We start from the raw sequence: 24,128 nt of genomic DNA, 5'->3' as shown, positions 1-24,128 counted from the left end.
AGACACGTCGACGAATCGTTTATGTAAAAAATAAAAATAAAAAAAGTGGTGCTTTAAGCCTTTAAACCACGTCAACATAATACAATAAAACAGTAATATGAACACTAGCCATGTTTCCATAAATGTATTCGAATTAGGGAAGCGAATTATCAGAAATACGCATTAAGACAAAGCGAATTTAGCCCGTTTCCATTAAACTGGTGAAATGCGATTCTTGGGAGATCCTGCCTGGGTCCGTCTAACCGACGTGCTGTAAACACTTCCCGCGGGCTTGCACACAGTGCACAGAGCTGGCATGGGGCAGATCTTTTCAGACCGAGAGACGTGAGGGCACTGCTGTGACTAGATTTAAAGAGGTGGTGCCATAGTTTTGTACTTTTTCTGTTGTGTATGTGTCTATGGAGTTAACATTACTCTAATAGACCACCGGGTCCCCTCCCCTTTTACCATACACCCAACACTGTGGGTGTGGCTAACTTCAGCTGGATTAACACCCACTTGATAACCAGTGGGTGTGGGTGCATAAAAACATACTTTTAACACTTTCTGTACATTTTTTGGGGAAAACATTTTCCTCCTAGTATAATCATAATACCTGATCATCATTTTTTGTCAAAAATCATGGCACCCCATCTTTAACAACATCATACTACAGATTATAATTAAAACCATATTAACACCATCATACTACAGCTTATAAATAGTAACGTGTGTAACTAAAACTACATTTAACTAACCCTGCTTGTGTTTTCTTTCAGGTAAAAACCACGTGTGTAAATTCATCGGTTGCGGGAGAAATGACAAATTCAACTACGTGGTCATGCAGCTACAGGTACCAAAACTATCCCTTTGTATTAGTATTATTATTATGTGTGTTAGTGTTAGTGTTAGTGCTAATAGTAGTACTAGTAATAGTAGTACTGGTAATGGTAGGAGTGGTACTAGTAGTACTTTTTTATTGGCCAGGTTGTTGCGACTGTGAGTTTGTTGTGGCTGACCACCATCTGAGATGTAACAAATATTATCATTGTGACAAGTGTTAAATGGCTTTATATAAAGCCTTGCTTCATCATACAAGACTGTCGCACAAAACTAGTGAAAACAGCCGATCTACAAGCACGTGCTTGTAGATCTGCTGTTTTCACTAGTTTAGTACATTTTATAGATACCGGTAGATGATGAATACAAAACGAACGGTTTTGGACATACAAGGTTGCCACCCGACAACGACAATATGCTATACATATAAGGTGCTGGGAGTGAAATTTATAATGTAGGGGTGCCTCGGATTAAAGAAAATATTCACGGGGTGCCCTGAGACTAAAAGGTTTGGGAACCCCTGCAGTAACAGTGTAATGTATTAGCAGGGTCGGAACCTCGCAGACCTACGGCGCTCCCAGCCCAGAGGAACCTTCAGTATGTCCACCACCCTCCGCCTGGGGAAACAGATCCTGGAGTCCATAGAGGCCATCCACTCTGTAGGCTTCCTGCACAGAGACATCAAACCCGTAAGTAGTTCCTGTGTTTGTGGAGTTTGCATGTTCTCTCCCCGTCTCCCCTGGGGTAGTAGGTACCCTCACCAAAAACTCACCTGTCAGGTGATAAGAAGCGGCCTGCTCACTCCTCATGCATTGAAGGAAAGATGATGAGTGAACCAAATAGTTGTGTAGTTAACTAACATGGCTACACGCACGCACACACGCACGCACGCACGCACACACACACACACACACACACACACACACACACACACACACACACACACTTTCCATTGAGCATGCCTCCCCAGGGTTTTCCCATTGGATGACGTGTCCAAGGTACTTATCATCTGATGTAACCATTCACCCAATGAGACATCACGTTACCTTGATATTGTGATGTCATCCCTTTCCCCCAATCTGATTGGCTGTGGTTGCCAATGAGACAGTGAGATCATAATATCAAGGCATATATAGGGTCAGACTGTAGTTCTTATCTAGCTTTCTAATCATCTGATGTAACGTCATCATTAACTGGCAATGTGGGATCAGGTGATGCCAGTGTTGATGTCATTGGTCATAATATATCAGGTTTTCTTTGGACGCGGTGATGCTAGTGGTGAGCGCACCTCGTGGCACCTCATGGTGTTCAGTGGTGAGCGCACCTCATGGTGTGCTCTGTGTGCACCTCGTGGCACCTCATGGTGTGCTCTGTGTGCACCTCGTGGCACCTCATGGTGTGCTCTGTGTGCACCTCGTGGCACCTCATGGTGTGCTCTGTGTGCACCTCGTGGCACCTCATGGTGTGCTCTGTGTGCACCTCGTGGCACCTCATGGTGTGCTCTGTGTGCACCTCGTGGCACCTCATGGTGTGCTCTGTGTGCACCTCGTGGCACCTCATGGTGTGCTCTGTGTGAGCGCACCTCGTGGCACCTCATGGTGTGCTCTGTGTGCACCTCGTGGCACCTCATGGTGTGCTCTGTGTGCACCTCGTGGCACCTCATGGTGTGCTCTGTGTGCACCTCGTGGCACCTCATGGTGTGCTCTGTGTGAGCGCACCTCGTGGCACCTCATGGTGTGCTCTGTGTGAGCGCACCTCGTGGCACCTCATGGTGTGCTCTGTGTGCACCTCGTGGCACCTCATGGTGTGCTCTGTGTGAGCGCACCTCGTGGCACCTCATGGTGTGCTCTGTGTGAGCGCACCTCGTGGCACCTCATGGTGTGCTCTGTGTGAGCGCACCTCGTGGCACCTCATGGTGTGCTCTGTGTGAGCGCACCTCGTGGCACCTCATGGTGTGCTCTGTGTGAGCGCACCTCGTGGCACCTCATGGTGTGCTCTGTGTGAGCGCACCTCGTGGCACCTCATGGTGTGCTCTGTGTGAGCGCACCTCGTGGCACCTCATGGTGTGCTCTGTGTGGCACCTCATGGTGTGCTCTGTGTGAGCGCACCTCGTGGCACCTCATGGTGTGCTCTGTGTGGCACCTCATGGTGTGCTCTGTGTGAGCGCACCTCGTGGCACCTCATGGTGTGCTCTGTGTGAGCGCACCTCGTGGCACCTCATGGTGTGCTCTGTGTGAGCGCACCTCGTGGCACCTCATGGTGTGCTCTGTGTGAGCGCACCTCGTGGCACCTCATGGTGTGCTCTGTGTGCACCTCATGGTGTGCTCTGTGTGGCACCTCATGGTGTGCTCTGTGTGCGCACAAAGTAGGCCATACATGGCTGGCACCTCAACAGAGTGCAGTTCTAGTTATCATTACTATATTTATTATTATTGATTCATTCTATTGAACGTTTATGTCAGTTATTTTTGTCTTGTTTTTTTGCTGCAGTCGAACTTTGCCATGGGCCGACTCCCCTCGACGTACCGGAAGTGTTACATGTTGGACTTTGGTTTGGCTCGGCAATACACCAACACTACAGGAGAGGTTCGCCCGGTGAGTCTGTCTGTCTGTCTGTCTGTCTGTTATCAATACACCAACACTACAGGAGAGGTCCGCCCGGTGAGTCTGTCTGTCTGTCTGTCTGTTTGTCTGTCTGTTATCAATACACCAACACTACAGGAGAGGTCCACCCGGTGAGTCTGTCTGTCTGTCTGTCTGTCTGCTATGTGGACTAACACAGCGAGTTAAACGCTTGTTTCAACCTTGCTCTGGTCCATAGCGTTAGTGGAGTTCTCCCTAACGCTATGTTCCTCTACCTCCCAAATTCTTGCCAAATCCGGAAAGACCGAAAATCCGAAAATAACAAAAACTGTTTCGCCCCTCACCAAACCAAAGGTATCAGTGGACAGTTGAAAGCTTACTCTACTTAGTGGACGCGGTCTGAGCCCCCCCACCACACGATTAAAATACATTGCTAGGGCAAAATGAAAAATATTCCACCGGATGGAGACACTCTTCCTGGTTGAAGACTGTTTTTACGAGAAAAAAAAAAGCGCTTCCAACGTCGCAGAGCTGAATAACACCCAACGAGACTAATGCTCTGTGTAATTTGGTCCTCTGACCTGCGCGGCAGTAGTGAGTTGGCACCTTGATGGCGACGACAAATAGTGAAAAACTAGAAGAAATGGAGTCTCCATCCGGTGGAATATTTTTCATTTTACCCTAGAAATGTATTTTAATCGTGTGGTGGGGGGCTCAGACCGCATCCACTAAGTAGAGTAAGCTTTCAACTGTCCACTGATACCTTTGGTTTGGTGAGGGGAGAAACAGTTTGTGTTATTTTCGGACCAGACGACGTGTCTTTCCGGATTTGCCAAGAATTTGGGAGGTAGAGCAACAAACGCTATGGACCAGAGCTAGTTTCAACCCATCGCTTAGATTTTCTCCACCGCTCAAAAACGATAGATCTGAGAGACGCTCCAACGACCTTGGATAGGATGTGTGCATTGTGCGGTAAAGGTAAGAAGAATCGTGTAATGTGTGGCAAACATTCGCTGGGGAAATTTCATTTGGGCAGCAGACCCAGCACCTAATCATACAAAACCTTCATATAAAACCTAAAAAAAAAGCTATCTAGCTTTCATGTATGGTCATTGAGGATAGGCGAATGCTACGGTAAGTGCTATGGGCTACGGTGGAGTCTGAAGAGGTGAGTCGGCGGAAGCTAGGGGGTGAGTCTATAAAATACAGACATACATATCTGACAAATATATAATACTTGTGTTATTAAGTGTGTGTGTGTGTGTGTGTGTGTGTGTGTGTGTGTGTGTGTGTGTGTGTGTGTGTGTGTGTGTGTGTGTGTGTGTGTGTGTGTGTGTGTGTGTGTGTGTGCATGTGCGCGTGTGTGCGTGTACGTGTGCACATACAGAATATATGCTTAAACATAGTTCTATGTATTTGTAAGCATTTTCATCTTTTATTTGTTTGTGTTTGCATTTTGTTGACCTTTGTTTGACATTTGTTTGACCTTTGTTTGACCTTTGTTGTTTTGTGTTTCAGTTTGAGTTCCTTTGGACATTATGATTTTATTCTGCATGAAGAGACGTGAGTGACAGCTGTCAATCAATCAACACATCAATCAAAGCAGAATATGTTGAAGGATGTTAGGGTGTTTATTAGAAGAAAAAAATAAAGTATATGTATGTGGCGGAGGGAGTCGCAGCCCCAGCCTGAAGCCTCAAAAGTCTAGTATCTTCCTCATTCCAAAGTATATCCCTTTGGAGCAGGGGTTTTCAAAGTGGGTGACGGGGCACCCCGGGGTGCCGCGAAGGCAGTCCAGGGGTGCCGCGAGATAATTTGATAATATTATTTGGACACTTGAAAAAATATTTAGTATCATTTTAAACTTGAAGTACAAAGTTATTTTCAGTCAGTTCAAACCAAAATGGCTGTTATCTCAATGTTTTCCTCACAACATAATCGCTACAATATGCTATAAATATAAGGTGCTGGGAGTGAAAATGATGAACATCGTCACTGTCAGGCAAAAACCTTGTATCTCCAAGGTTCAAATGTGTATGTTTTTTGGTAAAATAAAAGCCCTACTTCATCATACAAAAGTCACACACAAGCAGTGTTGGGCAATATTACTTAGGAGAGTAATCGTTACTTATTACTTATTACTCCTTGGAAAAAGTAATAATATTATATTACTTATTACTTGGAATCAAGAGTAATATGTAATATATTAAGTTATATTACTTTTTTTTTTTCTTTTTTTTTCCTGCAAAATCTGTTTAGCCAGCTCCTTTTAGAACTGAATCCAATGTATTGGAACAATAAGAGTCTCTGGGATGCGTTTAAAGAAATTATAATTGCAGGCTTTGTAATTAATTCATCTCAATTAATCACATTTTAATCACACATCAATATTTGACCTGGGAACAGTTAGAAACTTTTTTTAATGGATTTTGGTATAGGCCTACAAGCGAATCAATTAATAATTAAGACATAATATATAACCCAACAAAACATTGCTTATTTTTTATTACATTTAAAACTCTCAGCTCTGTTGAAGACCCCTGCCTATATTATCCTTAAATAATATGCTACATATTTTCTTTTCTGCCTAAAAAGTGTTGGCTATTTTAGACGTGAGGTGCAGGGGCTCTGGGTGTTCCCACTAAGGAAAGTAGGCTTTCAACTCCCTGAGGGTGCTGAGGCCTGCTTTGCACCCTCATTTTGGCCAGGGAGCACCCCCACCTCAGTAATTCCCGAAATTTACATTATAATACAGTAGATCAGCATTGGCTGGCCACAACCGGTTTGGCACACACTCCCATTGGTATGCAAATTTAGCCTTTTGTTTTCACCTGGCCGATTTCAGTTGGGTAGCCTTCACTTAAAGCATAGCACCCTCAGCCATAGCACCCTCAACCATTGTGGGCTGCCGCCGGCCCTGACATGAGGCTTATTGAGCCTGGAGGCTACGCTAACTGGCTAACAGCAGCAACTCAGTCCGCAGTGGTCCACGGTGGTCCCGCTGAGCTCCGCGGACGGTCCGCGGCGCCCCCGCGACGGACCCCTCCGCGGCGGACCCCGCGGCGGACCCCTCCGCGGCCGAGAGGAGTGCTTGTAGATTGTAAACGTCCCATCCATGTAAGCGCGTCACACGCTGTATGCTCTCTCTGTGACTGTGACACTGGTCCATGCACTGGTCTCATGACATAAGCAACGTCATAACTGTGCGCGCTGCGCAAATGACTGATCTACAAGCTACATCGCATCTCTGTAGATGTATGTTGATGTCTTGTAGATCTGTTCTTTTTCTGCAATCGGCTAAAATGGCTAGTAACGGAGTAGCGAGGCTTTTTTTTTGCGGAGTAAAGCGTTATATATTACCATTTTTTTTAGAGTAATACCTTACACTACTCGTTACTGGAAAAAGTAATAATATTACAGTAATATATTATTAGTAATTCGTTACTGCCCAACACTGCACACAAGTAGTGAAAATAGCAGATCTACAAGCACACAACGCCTCGCGATGCAAGGCGTTGTGTGCTTGTAGATTGTCTATTTTCACTATTTTAAATCGTTTTTAAAATAATACAAAAAGAGAAGGTTTTGGACATACAAGATTTCCACCCGACAACGACGATATAATGTAGGGGTGCCTCAGATGAAAAAAATATTCATGGGGTGCCCTGAGACAAAAAAGTTTGGGAACCCCTGCTTTGGAGTAATGGTTAAGATATTGGACGTTCGTGCGGGAGGCCCAGGTCCAAAGCCCGGGTGGGGAGGTTTGCATCACCTGTTACACATATATATACTGTATATATATATACTGTGAGCAAGAGCTGCAACGTTAGTAGCTCGATTGAGTGTTTAGATATTTGATGACATTCATTTTATCAGACACGCCCCCTTCCTATATAGACCCTTCCCTGCAAGTCAAATGACATCATGATGACGTCATGATAACATCCTCCAGTGACTCCGGTGACGTTCAGAACATGGCCAGATCACAGCCCATATACAGTTTACAGTTTAGGCATTTAGCATACGCTTTTAATCCAAAGCGACTTAAGCAGACAATAAGCAGATAATACATCACTGTAATAAACAAGATAATATGTCAGAACATCAACAACAATATAGCAAATGCATAGGAATATCTAGAAAAAAACAATAACATAGGTAGACCATGCACCTAATCAGTAAAAAAACGTTTCTAAAAACCTAAAAAAAATGCTAACTAGCTTCATGTATGGTCATTGAGTGTTACAGTAGTGCTATGGGTTTAGATGGAGTCTGAAGAGGTGAGTCTTCAGTCCACGGCGGAAGCTAGTGAGTGAGTCTGTTGTTCTAAGTGCATTCATATGGGGAGGATCTTGACTTTTTACCAGGACGTCATATGGACTTTTTTGTTTGACAGGATTTTATTGTTATGTATGTTTGTAATGTTGGTTGAAATATGAGCATGTAAGGCTATATTCTGGGACATATCTGACTAGTTATTATGATATTTATCTGGCCTCGATCGGACCCTCTAGGACGTCCGTATTCGTGGGCAGAATTTATGTTGGTTGAAATCAGGTGATATTCTAGGCCAGATCTGACTAGTCATGGATTGACTTTGAGATGTCACTGATTGGTCCAGGTCCTGACCGTGCTTGTTGGGTTTGTAACTTCAGACTATTAGATTCATAGAAAACACCTGTACTTGGTGGTCCTGGTTACTGACATTGTTCTTATACGTGAGGGGTGGTGTTTTTTTTTTGTTTTTTTATTCCTCTTTTCATTTACTTTATTTCGGATCGACGGGAGATTTCACCACCATTATGGTGGAATCTCCCGTCGATCCGAAATAAAGTAAATGAAAAGAGGAATTGAAAAAAAAACACCATCTATATATTATATAGTTGGGTGTTTTCGATTCATCTGTCATGGTTAAAATGGAGTTAGGAGTTACAATGGGTTTTTTATAGGAAGGGGGTGCATGTCTGATAAAATGAATATCAAATATCTAAATACTGAAACACAATTAAATTACCCCAAAAATGTTTGAAAGTGTAATATCCTCAAGTATTAATTTGACTTATTTTGTTTTATACATCCTAATGTCATTTCATAATTTAATTATGGTTTCTTTAGCTTAATGTACTGTATTTGTATTATATTTTAATGAATATGAATGAGATTAATATCTTTCTTCTCAGCCCAGAACAGAGTTAATATGAATTCATTATTAATATTAAAGGACAACGTTTACAACAAGGGTTCACATTTTTCAATTACAGAAAAGAAAAGATGATTCTATTGTTTTAGCGGTTTTAGCCATTGTGATTTCAGTTGGTGGGGGCATGCATGCAAGTGCATAAATATGTATTGTTAGACACAATAAGCCGGAGATTTCTTTATTACTATTTACAGTAACACTAACAGCCCCCAGAAGTCACATCTGCCCATCAAAGATTGCGGTGCATTTTGGGAATGGGCTTATTGTTCAAAGTTGTCCTTTAACGAGGTCAATATGAATATTAACGAGGTTAATATGAATATTAATTAGGTTAATATGAATATTAATGAGGTTAATATGAATATTAATGAGGATAACATGAATATTAACGAGGTTAATATGCATATTGATGAGGTGAATCGTTGTCTTCCCAGCCCAGGACGGTGGCTGGATTCAGAGGGACGGTTCGTTACGCTTCGGTCAACGCCCACAAAAACAAAGTATGTGTTATTTTATTATTCATTACATGTAAATGTAATGCAACAATACATACAATTTACAATTTAGGCTTTTAGCTGACGCTTTTAATCCAGAGCGAATTACAATAAGCAAGGTATTACATCAATACATCTCGGGACCCAAGACAGACCCCCCCCCCCCCCATAGATGGACCAAGCTTTTTTGGCCGTTGTATGGGTGACGCCATCATTGTAGAAATCAACGTTCATTGGTAGAAATGATACCATCTCGAATGCTATTTGCTGCCAACGGTCACGTGCAACCGCAGGGATACTTGGGACATTGTCTTGAGCTTGCCGAAAATAAAGCACACAAGCCCCTCCTACAGCATACGCTGCTATAACATCAAATATAACATAAATTGGACCATATTTTCACAAAACACATATCATGGTGATTGAAACGAGGCTTTAAACTAGCGACAGGAACCATAAAGTATTTATGACAATGTTTATTAAGGGAAGAAAATCAAATTCTGGGGAAGTGGATGGAATCCTATGGAGAACATGTTGCTTCTGGTGCCAGAACGGGGCAACTAGTGGCCAATCATAGGAACTTTTAGTTCTGTGTTGCTTCATTTTAAATGGGGACAACTACACCCCTGAGATGGACCCTCTAAAGCAGACCCTCCCCATTATAGATGGCAGTAGTACAGTAACCATGTAGTTAATAAAATGTATTAACTGACTCAGCGTGACTGAGGGGCAGTCATTATGGAAGGCAGGGTTTTTCACTACTGCTAATATGACTTTTTTTTTTCTAAAATGAAAAAAGCCACAAATGCATCTTTTTGTTTAATTGCAAGTAATCAATTAATTAATTATCTTCAGGAAATGGGTCGTCATGACGACCTGTGGTCGTTGTTCTACATGCTGGTGGAGTTCGCTGTGGGCCAGTTACCATGGAGAAAGATCAAAGACAAGGTATTACTATCAGTATTATTATGGGGTTAAGCACTTTGTTATAATGGTACCCTATTGAAACATGTTTTATATGTTATTATTCTCAATGATTTGCAGTTTGTCTTAACCATAGTTGTTTTTTACAAAACTACAATGTGGTAGAGGGCAAACGACAGAAACATGAAACCCACAACCATTGGCCAAAGGGTGACGCTATAACATGAAACTCACAACCATTGGCCAAAGGGTGGCGCTATAACATGAAACCCACAACCATTGGCCAAAGGGTGGCGCTATAACATGAAACTCACCACCATTGGCCAAAGGGTGGCGCTATAACATGAAACCCACAACCATTGGCCAAAGGGTGGCGCTATAACATGAAACCCACAACCATTGGCCAAAGGGTGACGCTATAACATGAAACTCACAACCATTGGCAAAAGGGTGGCGCTATAACATGAAACCCACAACCATTGGCCAAAGGGTGGCGCTATAACATGAAACTCACAACCATTGGCCAAAGGGTGACGCTATAACATGAAACCCACAACCATTGGCCAAAGGGTGGCGCTATAGAAATCATTTGAAACTGTTTGACCTTTGACATAGAGCCATGAACTTCAATACACTCATGACTTTGATCTCTGACCTGTGTGTGTGTGTGTGTGTGTGTGTGTGTGTGTGTGTGTGTGTGTGTGTGTGTGTGTGTGTGTGTGTGTGTGTGTGTGTGTGTGCGTGCGCGTGCGCGCGTGCGTGTGTGTGTGTGTTAGGAACAAGTGGGTCAGATTAAGGAACGCTACGACCACAGAATTCTTCTAAAACACATGCCTCCAGAATTCAACGTCTTTCTGGACCACGTTTTGGCCCTGGATTACTACACCAAACCAGATTACCAGGTAAATACTGGATTACTTCACCAAACCAGATTACCAGGTAAATACTGGATTACTACACCAAACCAGATTACCAGGTAAATACTGGATTACTACACCAAACCAGATTACCAGGTAAATACAAAAAACATTCCTTTGGCTAAAAATGGACCCACAAAAATATGGTATAGTGATGAGTCATCACTTTTAACAGATGTGTGGGAGCCTCCTTTACCCAAAGGAATGAAAACAAATGCTTGCAATGGATTCAGAATCATGAAAAACCCCTAGTTTGACCCCTCACATGCTACTTAAAGCATATTTATTTTGGTGCATTTTTTTTCCTTCTGTATACTGTAGTTAAGTTAATGGGACCCCAACTTTCAGCAGCTGTAACATATTCTCCTAGGGAAACTGAATTTCAGTCTTTGTGAGATGTGTTACTAGACACCTTTACAAACACATTGGTGAAGACATTTTTTGGTAAGGAATTTTCTTCCAGGACTTTTTAAGATATCATCTGAATATAAGAGCAGCTACTGTCTGTCTGTGATCCCCTCCTATAGCACTGATCTGTAGATCCTATAACATCAACTGTACTTCGTATATTTTACAGCTGCTGATGTCGGTGTTTGACAACAGCATGAAGGAAAGAATCATCACGGAAAACGAGCCGTTCGACTGGGAGAAAGGAGGAGGAGACGTGACGCTATCGACCAGCACCTCCACGCAACCTCAGCAGAACACACGACCTACCGCTGCTATGGGGTGAGAACCTACTGTATTATCGTATTACCGCACTACCGTAATACCTACCTACCTACTCAGCGACAGACGTGCACCGTCTCAAGCAAACCTGATCCATGTGAGGCCCCGCCGGGGGAGCTAAAATGACCGAGTCGCCCGGACCGAGCATTGCGAAGTTAGCTTGAGCCAACGCATCGCGTTCGAGTTGCATCCCGATATGGACAGAATATAGTAAATAATTGTTGAGGGGACTGCTACTGCCCCAACTGATTTCAACATGTTAAAAGGATCCCTGGCTAATACGACAAATATGCCTTAATACATTATAATTGTCCTCTATAACTACAATGTAAAATTAAAAACACCTTAAATATTTTATTTCTCCTAGAAATAGCTAATCTTTCACTCAATAGGGGAAATGCCTGTCACAAGTTGATGATGTCATAAATGTCATGTGTGATCTATTCCTATGGAATTCATGGCATGCATGTGCATAAAATAAAACACAAACACATGTGAAATATTGATTTGATGCTCATATTAACCATAGGAAGTATTACGTTTGTTTTTATTTGCAATAGCCGGGACAAACATAATGACCTAATCTTGGTCCCATCGGATAATCTATCAGAAACGGCTGTCTCTTAAGCTTGTGTCTGATTTCTGTTATGTATTATGGTACATATTATTGGATAGCAAAGCTATTACACAAACACACCGCTCACTTCTTGCGACACACGCTATCTATATATCTATCTATATGTCTAATATACATAATTATTGTTTAACCCTTTCAGAGCCGTAGTGACCCCCGGCCCCGGCGACCCACAGAGAGAAAACACACCGCTCACTTCTTGCGACACACGCTATCTATATATCTATCTATATGTCTAATATACATAATTATTGTTTAACCCTTTCAGGGCCGTAGTGACCCCCGGCCCCGGCGACCCACACTATCTATATATCTATCTATATGTCTAATATACATAATTATTGTTTAACCCTTTCAGGGCCGTAATGACCCCCGGCCCCGGCGACCCACACTATCTATATATCTATCTATATGTCTAATATACATAATTATTGTTTAACCCTTTCAGGGCCGTAGTGACCCCCGGCCCCGGCGACCCTCAGAGAGACTATCTATATATCTATCTATGTGTCTAATATACATAATTATTGTTTAACCCTTTCAGAGCCGTAGTGACCCCCGGCCCCGGCGACCCTCAGAGAGAAAACACTATCTATATATCTATCTACTGTATATGTCTAATATACATAATAATTATTGTTTAACCCTTTCAGGGCCGTAGTGACCCCCGGCCCCGGCGACCCTCAGAGAGAATAATAATTATTGTTTAACCCTTTCAGAGCCGTAGTGACCCCCGGCCCCGGCGACCCTCAGAGAGAAAACACATCTATATATCTATCTATGTGTCTAATATACATAATAATTATTGTTTAACCCTTTCAGAGCCGTAGTGACCCCCGGCCCCGGCGACCCTCAGAGAGAAAACACATCTATATATCTATCTATGTGTCTAATATACATAATAATTATTGTTTAACCCTTTCAGAGCCGTAGTGACCCCCGGCCCCGGCGACCCTCAGAGAGAAAACACAGACGACGTCCTACAAGATGAACACCTCAGCGACCAGGAGAACGCCCCGCCCCCACAACCTGGACGGCCAATAGGAGAGCAGGGTAGCCAGGCCCCCGGCGAGCTGATTGGTGGCGGAGAAGGGTGGGAGGAGACTGACTTTAACCGGAACAAACTCAGGATCAGTCTGGGCAAGGTGGTTAACTTCATTATAATATTATGAATAGTATAATAGATACAGTAATTAACTCATTTACTGCCTGTGACCTGTTTTTTACACCAGATGGCGCTCTTGGCTAACCTATGATTCCCCATTTGTTTTGGAGATCATGTGATTCACGTGTCATAAGGGTGTAACAATATGGTAACTGAATCGAAAAATCGATTTTAATTTGCAATCTATCAATTTGCAATCTATCAATCTTGCGATCTACTATATCATTTGTAAAAGAAAAATATCGTACCGTTTTGGCTTTGCATCGTATCGTTTTAAATTGCGGTAATTGGTATCAAATCGTTTTGCAATGCAAATAATTGATTGTATGGAAACGTAGTATTTGTGCCTTGTATTTATACATGGCTGCTGTGTTGTAAGACACATTTCAGTGTGAACTGACAATAAAGTACTATATCATACCATATGTGTTAATTTTAAGAGGCAAAATGAAAAAGAGGGGTCTAATTACCTTTCCATTCCATATAGCTACTCTTGGTCTATCAATAAATGTGTGTAATCTCTCTGTGTTCATGTCAAGGTGGGTTTGTCCATATGTGTTGAAATAAAATGTCCATGTATTTGCTAGATAATCACAGCGTTTACTTCCATAATAATAGATGTTTTTTACACATTTTACACAGATTTCATTTCTTTGCTAAATAGTTACTATATCGATTTTAAATCATTGAATCGAATCGTATCGTATCGCCATGAATGAACCAATATCGTCCATGGATCATATCGTTAACCATGTATCGTGATGCGTATTGTATCGCTGTTAAAATGTATCCTTACACCCCTAACTTGTCATAATGTATTTGTAATGTATTTGTCATAATGCATTCCATTCTTGTTTTCCCGGAAACAAAAGCGAAACCAAACTCCTTCAACTCCCCATAACTGTGGAACGGCAATGTTTTGTTTCTTCCATTCTATGTAAATGTAGTATTTTTACATAACATGTAAATATGGTACTTTTAACTTAACATGAACAAATCTCGCTTCCTGTTTCAGGGGGCTCAGGAGGAAGAGTCGGGCAGAGGGGCGTGTCCGGTGTCGCCGGGTAGAACTGGCGTCCCAGAATCCCCCGGGGCACAGGTTCGATCCCTGAGATACCGACGAATAAACAGCCCCGAATCTGACCGTCTGTCTGCGGCCGAGGGCAGGGGGGTGGACTATGGAACAAGGTAATAGAGAGCACTATAAATGGTAAATGGTAAATGGTGCATTTATATAGCGCTTTTATCCGAAGCGCGTTACAATGTGCATTACATTCACCCATTCATACACCGGTGGCAGAGGAAACCATGCAAGGCACCAACCTGCTCACCGGGAGCAACTTGGGGTTCAGTGTCTTGCCCAAGGACACTTAGACATGTAGACAGGAGAAGCTGGGATTTGAACCGCCGACCCATGGAGCATTGGCCAACCCACTCTACCTCCTGAGCTACAGCCACTATATCCACAACTTTCCCATCATGCATTGTGCAGAAGGCGTGCGGCAGCTTCCGGCGCCGCAGCCGAGTGTGATCTACAAGCCCAGAACTCTCTTCAGCTCAACCAGACAAAAACAGAGATCATTTTATTTGACCCACCTCATTACACTATCCCATTCCAGTCACATCTTGGCGATCTGTCTAACAATGTCAAGGCATCGGCACGCAACCTAGGTGTAATGTTTGACTCAGATTTATCTTTTAAAGTGCAGGTAACAAAAGTAGTACAGTCGTGTTTCTTTCAATTAAGAAACATTTCCAAAATTAAGTCATTTTTATCTTCTGCGGACCTAGAAAAGGTTATTCATGCTTTTATTTCGTCACGCCTCGACTACTGTAATTCTTTATACTCTGGACTCCCTAAAAAGTTAATCTCCCGTCTACAACTTGTGCAAAACTCGGCAGCTAGACTCCTGACTAATACTAGGAGACATGAGCACATCACACCGATACTTGCTGCCCTTCACTGGCTACCGGTTGATTTTAGAGTTGATTTTAAAATTTTATTGCTTACTTTTAAAGCCTTACATGGCCTGGCTCCCAGCTACATCTCCGACATGCTGGAGCCATATAGGCCGACACGCACCCTGAGATCCGCAGGCAGAGCTTTATTGGTAGTTCCCCCAACTAACCTCGTTACTATGGGCGATCGGGCATTTGCGGCCCGTGCCCCTAAACTCTGGAATAACCTGCCTGTGGATTTAAGACTAGCCCAATCAGTGACTTCTTTTAAGTCACTCCTGAAAACGCACTTATACACCAAGGCCTTTCCTAGACTTTAGCACTTGCACCTTGCACTTTTTGTAACTGTGTTACATTGTTATATATCTATGTCTACTAGGGATGTGAATCTCGACCACTGAGGCGATACGATACGCATCACGATACACTCCCAGCGATACGATATAATTGCAATACATTGAAATCTTGCCGATACAATACATCACGATACACCCCTGACCCCGATACGATGCGATATGATTCACGATATTTTGCGATACACCCCTGGTGCTTACGATGCGATACGATTCACGATTCGGTGCGATTCAACACAATGCAAAGGATTTATATTAAAGCCCATGTAAATTTCCCCCCAAAAAAATTACTAAAAATGCATTACATTTAATTTCCAAACAATTTATTGTTTCACTGTAGTACTAGGCTCTGTCTAACAATCCAACTTATTGAAATCCGGGAGAACACTCCTTGCTGGCTGGTAAAATTGTTTGATTAATACTATATCATTATATCATTATTATATATCATTACATCCTCAACAGGTGGTCAGGGACCCCTAGGGTCCTCAGAGTTATGTGAGGCTGCCAAATATTAATAGTTCGTTTTTACAGTAACCAATTGAACCCTAGCAAGTAGCAACCCTATGGGGGAACATTAGCCAATACATTAACACTTATTGAGGGTTTAAGAGATAATAATTCATGGATTATAATGAATAACATAAATCCATCATATTAATAGAAAAGATAATGTGTGAACAAATAAACACAACATAGTAATGTATTAATGTCACTGATGAAATAGTGCTGTCAAACAAGTCTCTGACAAGTTTTAATCTGCAACAGTTTTATGTAATAGCCTACAGTAGTCTAAAATAGCCTACAGTGGGGGTCCCTGCTTGATCTCTCTCTTCTCAGTTAAGGATCCTTGACCTGTATTATTATTATATTGCATGAATATAATCTAGGATTTTGCCATTTCTAGCCAAAATGTTTCAAAACGTAGATATTTGAGTCACAACGCGTCGCGTTGTGAGCTTGTAGGTCTGCTATTTAGGTGCGTGCGCGACACCGTCGAGCTGCCAAGTATAAATCAGGCTCCAGCCTCTCTTTGCAGAAGGGAACAGCAGCAGCAGAAGAGTGTTCTGCCTGCTACAGTAACAAGTTGTGAAACAGTGTCAAATACTTTGTTTTAATCGCTAGCTGCACGCCCAGTATCGTTGTTGTAGTTCATACGTGGTGTGTGTAGTTAAAGCGTGGAAGCTTCTGCTTTGTTTAAATCAATTCCGTCGCAGACTCGACAAGAAGAACAAACGGGTGTGGAATGTGGATCATAATATCACGCAGCGTGCTCCAGTCCAGTGACACAACAACGGATCACATCAGCGAACATTGGACAGGGATGTTATAAAGCTAAACGTGGTACTAATCTTGCATGTTTAACCAGTGGGCTCACGAGTGCTGTCTGTCTGTCTCTGCATTCCGTCGGGTCGGGTGTTCACTGCGCTCCGCTGAGCAGCTCAGTGCTGCTGTAAAAGACGCATGTCTGTAGAGTCGCTACAAGTGCTTTTTGGGGGGAGGGCTGATGGGGCATTCAATGCGCCTCGGAAACACAGTATAGAATGAAATAATATTATGCAAAAACCGATCCAACCGTGGAATGTACCGATCCAGACAACTCACGATACGATACATCACGATTCCAGCCGTCAATTGTACCGATCCACCCTGAATGAACCGATTCACTCGTATCGCGCACGTTCCGTACCGCGATTACGATCCGTACCGGTATATCTTCGCATCCCTAATGTCTACGTCTGGATTTGCCTTCATTTATATTTTTATTTTTATATTTTATACCTTATTTTACATTCTATTTTTATATATGAATCTTAATTGATTGTTGTTATCTCTACAAATGTTTTTTAATTTTGTTCCATGACACTGTAAAGCACTTTGTACACACTGTGTTCGAAAAGCGCTTTATAAATAAAGTTTATTATTATTATTATAAGCTCACAACGGTTGCATCTGCAACGCGACGTGAGCTTGTATGTCTGCTGTCAACCGGAAGTGTCCCGCAGATAATGCTACAGTAAATTCTCGCGGAAACAGGTGGATACGGTGTTCTATGTGGTTGCTAGGTCTGGCATGGAGATGCTAGGTTCTAATCTAGGGTGGGACGATGAGCGATATTATCGTTAATTGTGATAAAAAAAAAACGTATCGTGGAGATTTAATTTATCGTGAAATTATCCTCCAGTCATGCACTGGGATCAATTCACCTTTTATTTACCGAGCTGCATTTCCGGTACCAATTTAAACCCTCTATTGGTAAAACTTACTTATAATACTGTATACATACTTGATAAAAAAAAAAAATAGCTGATCTACATACAAGCTCTCAATGTGTTGATTATTGCGATAATATCATATAAAAAAAATAAAAAAACACTACTTCTTTGGTCACAATAGTCGTGATATGAAATGTTCATATTGTCCCACTAATCTAGTGTATTCCATGTGGTCGCTAGGTCTCACATGTGTATTCCATGTGGTCGCTAGGTCTCACATGTGTATTCCATGTGGTCGCTAGGTCTCACATGTGTATTCCATGTGGTCGCTAGGTCTGGCATGGAGATGCTAGGTTCTAATCTAGTGTCTATTCCATGTGGTCGCTAGGTCTCACATGTGTATTCCATGTGGTCGCTAGGTCTCACATGTGTATTCCATGTGGTCGCTAGGTCTCATGGAGATGCTAGGTTCTAATCTAGTGTCTATTCCATGTGGTCGCTAGGTCTCATGGAGATGCTGGGTTCTAATCTAGTGTCTAGTCCATGTGGTCGCTATGTCTCATGGAGATGCTGGGTTCTAATCTAGTGTGTATTCTATGTGGTCGCTAGGTTCTAATCTAGTGTGTATTCTATGTGGTCACTAGGTCTCATGGAGGTGCTAGGTTCTAATATACTATTCCATGTGGTCGCTAGGTCTCATGGAGATGCTGGGTTCTAATCTAGTGTCTATTCCATGTGGTCGCTATGTCTCATGGAGATGCTGGGTTCTAATCTAGTGTATTCCATGTGGTCGCTAGGTCTGGCATGGAGATGCTAGGTTCTAATCTAGTGTCTATTCCATGTGGTCGCTAGGTCTCATGGAGATGCTGGGTTCTAATCTAGTGTCTATTCCATGTGGTCGCTATGTCTCATGGAGATGCTGGGTTCTAATCTAGTGTCTATTCCATGTGGTCGCTAGGTCTCATGGAGATGCTGGGTTCTAATCTAGTGTCTATTCCATGTGGTCGCTATGTCTCATGGAGATGCTGGGTTCTAATCTAGTGTATTCCATGTGGTCGCTAGGTCTGGCATGGAGATGCTAGGTTCTAATCTAGTGTCTATTCCATGTGGTCGCTAGGTCTGGCATGGAGATGCTGGGTTCTAATCTAGTGTCTATTCCATGTGGTCGCTATGTCTCATGGAGATGCTGGGTTCTAATCTAGTGTATTCCATGTGGTCGCTAGGTCTGGCATGGAGATGCTAGGTTCTAATCTAGTGTCTATTCCATGTGGTCGCTAGGTCTGGCATGGAGATGCTAGGTTCTAATCTAGAGTGTATTCTATGTGGTCGCTAGGTCTGGCATGGAGATGCTAGGTTCTAATCTAGTGTGTATTCTATGTGGTCGCTAGGTCTGGCATGGAGATGCTAGGTTCTAATCTAGTGTGTATTCCATGTGGTTGCTAGGTCTGGCATGGAGATGCTAGGTTCTAAGCTGGTGTGTATTCTATGTGGTCGCTAGGTCTGGCATGGAGATGCTAGGTTCTAAGCTGGTGTGTATTCTATGTGGTCGCTAGGTCTGGCATGGAGATGCTAGGTTCTAAGCTGGTGTGTATTCCATGTGGTCGCTAATTAGGGATGTCCGATATTATTGGCCGGACGATATTATCGCCCGATATTAGCATACAATTTATATCGGAAAATAACAGTATCAGTATTTTTTTAACAAATAATAGTATATTTTAATGATTATTTTCTTAGAGGTGTGCCAAAAAATCAAATTGTATTTTTTATTGAGGTGAAATAAGTTACAATGTCTGTAACTCTTAGTGGACAAATGGAACCAAATGGACCCATTCCATTTGTACACTCTTAATATGATTTTATAGTATAAATTGGGGTCCCAGCGATATATAAATGCCATTAAATGGGCGTCAGTCGCCTAATGCATTTCAAACTGTGAGTCCTTGAAATTCAAATGGTTGAGAATCACTGCTAGATAGCTGGATATTATATCACTTGTGGTAAGACAGCCTATATCGGTATCGGTTAATATCGGTATCGGAAATTAAGAGTTGGATATTATCGGTTATCGGTAAAAAAGTAAATATCAGACATCTCTAGTTCTAATCTAGTGTGTATTCCATGTGGTCGCTAGGTCTCTCATGGAGATGCTAGGTTCTAATCTAGTGTGTATTCTATGTGGTCGCTAGGTCTCACATGAAGATGCTAGGTTCTAATCTAGTGTGTATTCTGTGTGTTTTCTAGATCACGCATGGAGATGCTGGGTTCTCCGTCCCGCCACGTCTACTCGTCGCAGCCGGCTCAGATGCTGTCCATCGACGCCGGTTGCCGGGGCGACCGTCAGAACAGCGGTCGTCATGGCGACGGCTCGGCGGCGTCGGCCGTGGACCAGGAGGCCCACAGCAACGCCTTCATCCGCTCCGTCCCATTGGCCGAGGAGGAGGACTTCGACAGCAAGGAGTGGGTGATCATCGACAAGGAGGCGGAGCTCCGCGACTTCCAGCCAACCACGTCGGGGACCACGGACGACGAGCCCGAAGAGCTGCGCCCCCTAGAGGAGCAAGAGGAGCGGCGGAGGCTCCGGGCCTCGGGAGGTGATTAAACTATTGCATTCTACTATTAGTCATTAATTAAGTGTGCCTGCCATGCAATGCAATGGCAAAACACTTATTGTAATCCGCCATACTTAAGTCAGTAAGTCGGTAAGTCGGTAATGTTCTTGCAAATTTCGGCACGTAATAACTGCCGAACGATTTACGCCACCGCCGCAATATATACATCAAAACGTGCGGCTCGGCCGGGAATGGTGTGCTATTACTTTTCTTTCCGATCCGCGTTACCATTGCGACGTAATTCGCAAAAAACGACGCCCAAAAAACCCATTGACTTAGAATGGGGCAAATTTCGCCACGTAATAACTGCCGCACGATTTACGCCACCCCCGCAATATATACATCAAAATGTGCGGCTCGGCCGGGAATGGTGTGCTATTACTTTTCTTTCCGATCCGCGTTACCATGGCAACGTAATTCGCAAAAAACTACGCGCAAAAACCCCCATTGACTTTGAATGGGGGACTCCGAAAAAAACCCAGAAACTTTGGCGCCACATAACTCTGCCATACTTTTGCCTAGCAACGTGATTTAAACTTTAAAATGCACACACAACTTTGGTCTTTTTCCAGCCAATAGGGATGAGCTGTAATTGATTAAGCCCCGCCCCCTCTATAACAGGAAGTGCCCTTTGCCAAACAGGAAGTGCCTCTACATCTCATGAACCGTTTATCGTACAGAGTTGTGGCTGGTGTCATACATTTTTTTTTTCTCAAAAAAAATTTTTTCTCAAAAATTTTTTTTTCTCAAATTTTTTTTTTCTCAAAACATTTTTTTTCTCAAATTTTTTTTTCCTCAAAATCTTTTTTTTCTCAATTTTTTTTTTCTCAATTTTTTTTTTCTCAAACATTTTTTTTTCTCAAACATTTTTTTTTCTCTTAAAAATTTTTTTTTTCTCAAAATTTTTTTTTCTCAAAGATTTTTTTTTCTCAAAACATTTTTTTCTCTCAAATTTTTTTTTCTCAATTTTTTTTTCTCAAAAAACTTTTTTTTCTCTCAAAAATGTTTTTTTTCTCAATTTTTTTTTTTATCTCAAAAATCTCTATTTCGCCAAACAGGAAGTGCCCCTCACCAAACAGGAAGTGACCCTTTACCTCGTGAACCGTTTGTCGTACAGACGCGTAAATGTAACGCTAATGCTAACACCAACCGCTACACAAGGTTGCACAGATTTAGCGAGCTGCAGGCACACTTAAAATTTCGTAGAAATTTTCTTTTCTAGTATCATTACTACTATTACTAGATAATAATACATACATAGAGGAGCAAGAGGAGAGGCGGAGGCCTCGGGAGGTAATTAGCATATTATATTAAATAGGGCTGGGACTTTAACTGATTAATTTTGATTAATTAATTACAGAAAATTAACACGCTTAAAAATATTAACGCATTTTAATCGCACTTAGTTTTTTGCACCACCGAACCTTCAGTTTCTGCCTACAGATCATAGAGATGCGCCAACCAAGAAGAAGTAGAAGCCGATCAGATGTTATTTATCCACCTGTTTCCGCGGGAGTTTACTGGAGCACTATTATTTGGACCACACTTCCGGTTTAACAGCAGACATACAAGCTCACGTCGCGTCGCAGATGCAACCCGTTGTGAGCTTGTAAATCACACTCGGCTGCGGCTGCGGCGCCGGAAGCTCGGTACAGCGTCTGTGCAATGCACTATGGGGCGTTGGAAACTCGTGGATATATGATCATCATTCTCTATAAGGGCGGAGCTTGTGGTGCGGCCCAAGCAGCACACCCGGGACAGCAGCCGCTGTGGGTTAGGGATAGGGATAACATAGGGTTAGGGTTAGGGATAACATAGGGATAGAGATAACATTATATGTTATTATATTATAACTCTTTAAAGAGGTGGTGCCATGATTTTTCCCCCTTCTAAAACATGATTATCAGGTATTATGATTATACTAGGAGGAAGACTTTTTCCAAAAAAGTGTACAGAAAGAGTTAAAATTATGTTTTTATGTTGCCACACCCACCAGTTCATTGGCATGCGTGGTTGTCATGGTGGGTGGTGACCCAGCTGAAGTTAGCCACACCCACGTATGTTGGGTGAATGGTAATTAGGGGAGGGGTTGATTCTGTGATGTAATAAGTATTTGTGTTTTTGGACCGGCACTTTTGACCCACAAGGTGGCATCCTACAGCTAATACCCAAATAGAAAGGCAATACATAATTGCTCATAACAACCACACCAGGGGGTCTAATGAAGTACTGTCAACCTCCTAGACACATGAAAACCAGAAAAAGTACAAAACTATGGCACCGCCTTTTTAACGTATATATTTCTATTAACTCCATAGAGCTGGTGGTGAGGCCCAAGCAGCACACACGGCCGGTGTGGCTTAGGGATAGGGATAACATAGGGTTAGGGATAGGGATAACATGGGGATAAAGATAACATTATCAACTCTTAACGTATATATTTCTATCAACTCCATAGAGCTGGTGGTGAGGCCCAAGCAGCACACGCGGGACAGCAGCCGGTGTGGGGGTTAGGGTTAGGGTTATGGATAACATAGGGAGAGGGATAACATTAACTCGTATTAAAATGTATATATTTCTATTAACTCCATAGAGCTGGTGGTGAGGCCCAAGCAGCACACACGGGACAGCAGCCGGTGTGGGATAGGGATAGGGATAACATAGGGATAGAGATAACATGATATGTTATTATTATTATAACTCTTTAACGTATATATTTCTATCAACTCCATAGAGCTGGTGGTGAGGCCCAAGCAGCACACGCGGGACAGCAGCCGCTGTGGGTTAGGGATAGGGATAACATAGGGATAGAGTTAGACTAACGTTATCAACTCTTAACGTACATATTGTTATTATCAACTCCATAGAGCTGGTGGTGAGGCCCAAGCAGCACACGCGGGACAGCTCCCGCTGTGGGATGCTGACGCTGACGGAGGAGGAGGCGTCCCGGAGGAGTAGCGGTGGAAGCCCCGCCCAGTCGCCCTGTCACTCACTGCCCTCCACCCGCCCCCGACGCAGAGAGTCCGAGCCCATTGGACCACAAAGACAGGTAAGAGCACCAGAGCCAGCCAATCAGAGGGGAGAGCTGTGCGTGGTTGGAGCCAATCAATGCACAGACCTCCTTGTAAGCTGTTGTTCACCATCAACCTGTAAATTGGATAATTAATCTGTAAATTCATAAACATTATTGAAGTTTAATTCTCCATTATCTATTCAAAACAAATACAACAATTACGTCAATCAAATTAAAGGACAACTTTGTTTGTTTACAAAAAGGGTTCATATTTTAGATTGTGATTAAAGAAAAATAAAAGATGAGTGTTAAAATGTTTTCATTTACTCTTTGCTATTGTTTTAGATTGATATGATACGATTTTGATTGCAGTGGGTGGGGGCATGCGTACAAGTGGCTAAATATGTCTTTTTCAGATACAAATAAGCCCATTCCCAAGATGCACTGCAATCTTTCATGGACAGATGTCACTTATGGGGGCTAGTAGTGTTACTGTAAATACATAGTAAT

At 42.6% G+C, this 24,128-nt stretch overlaps 1 protein-coding gene across 1 annotated transcript in view; it reads left to right on the top strand.

Moving 5' to 3' along the window:
- The window catches only part of ttbk1a (tau tubulin kinase 1a), a gene marked incomplete at its 3' end in the record, with an annotated part of 52,646 nt that overhangs the window by 3,969 nt on the left and 24,549 nt on the right, over positions 1 to 24,128 (top strand). The window contains exons 3-13 of the mRNA XM_080722775.1: positions 759 to 832; positions 1,368 to 1,508; positions 3,310 to 3,414; positions 9,037 to 9,102; positions 9,952 to 10,044; positions 10,797 to 10,922; positions 11,515 to 11,666; positions 13,226 to 13,445; positions 14,481 to 14,653; positions 20,238 to 20,587; positions 23,473 to 23,692. Coding sequence (XP_080578901.1) covers positions 759 to 832; positions 1,368 to 1,508; positions 3,310 to 3,414; positions 9,037 to 9,102; positions 9,952 to 10,044; positions 10,797 to 10,922; positions 11,515 to 11,666; positions 13,226 to 13,445; positions 14,481 to 14,653; positions 20,238 to 20,587; positions 23,473 to 23,692 — 1,720 coding nt within the window. The remainder of the gene's footprint in view (positions 1 to 758; positions 833 to 1,367; positions 1,509 to 3,309; positions 3,415 to 9,036; positions 9,103 to 9,951; positions 10,045 to 10,796; positions 10,923 to 11,514; positions 11,667 to 13,225; positions 13,446 to 14,480; positions 14,654 to 20,237; positions 20,588 to 23,472; positions 23,693 to 24,128) is intronic.

The sequence above is a fragment of the Nannobrachium achirus genome, assembly GCF_963921795.1.
Source record: "Nannobrachium achirus genome assembly, chromosome: 3".
NCBI classification, from domain to species: domain Eukaryota; kingdom Metazoa; phylum Chordata; class Actinopteri; order Myctophiformes; family Myctophidae; genus Nannobrachium; species Nannobrachium achirus.
The sequence above is the reverse complement of the archived record's forward strand: the minus strand, read 5'-3'. Positions and strand labels throughout refer to the sequence as shown.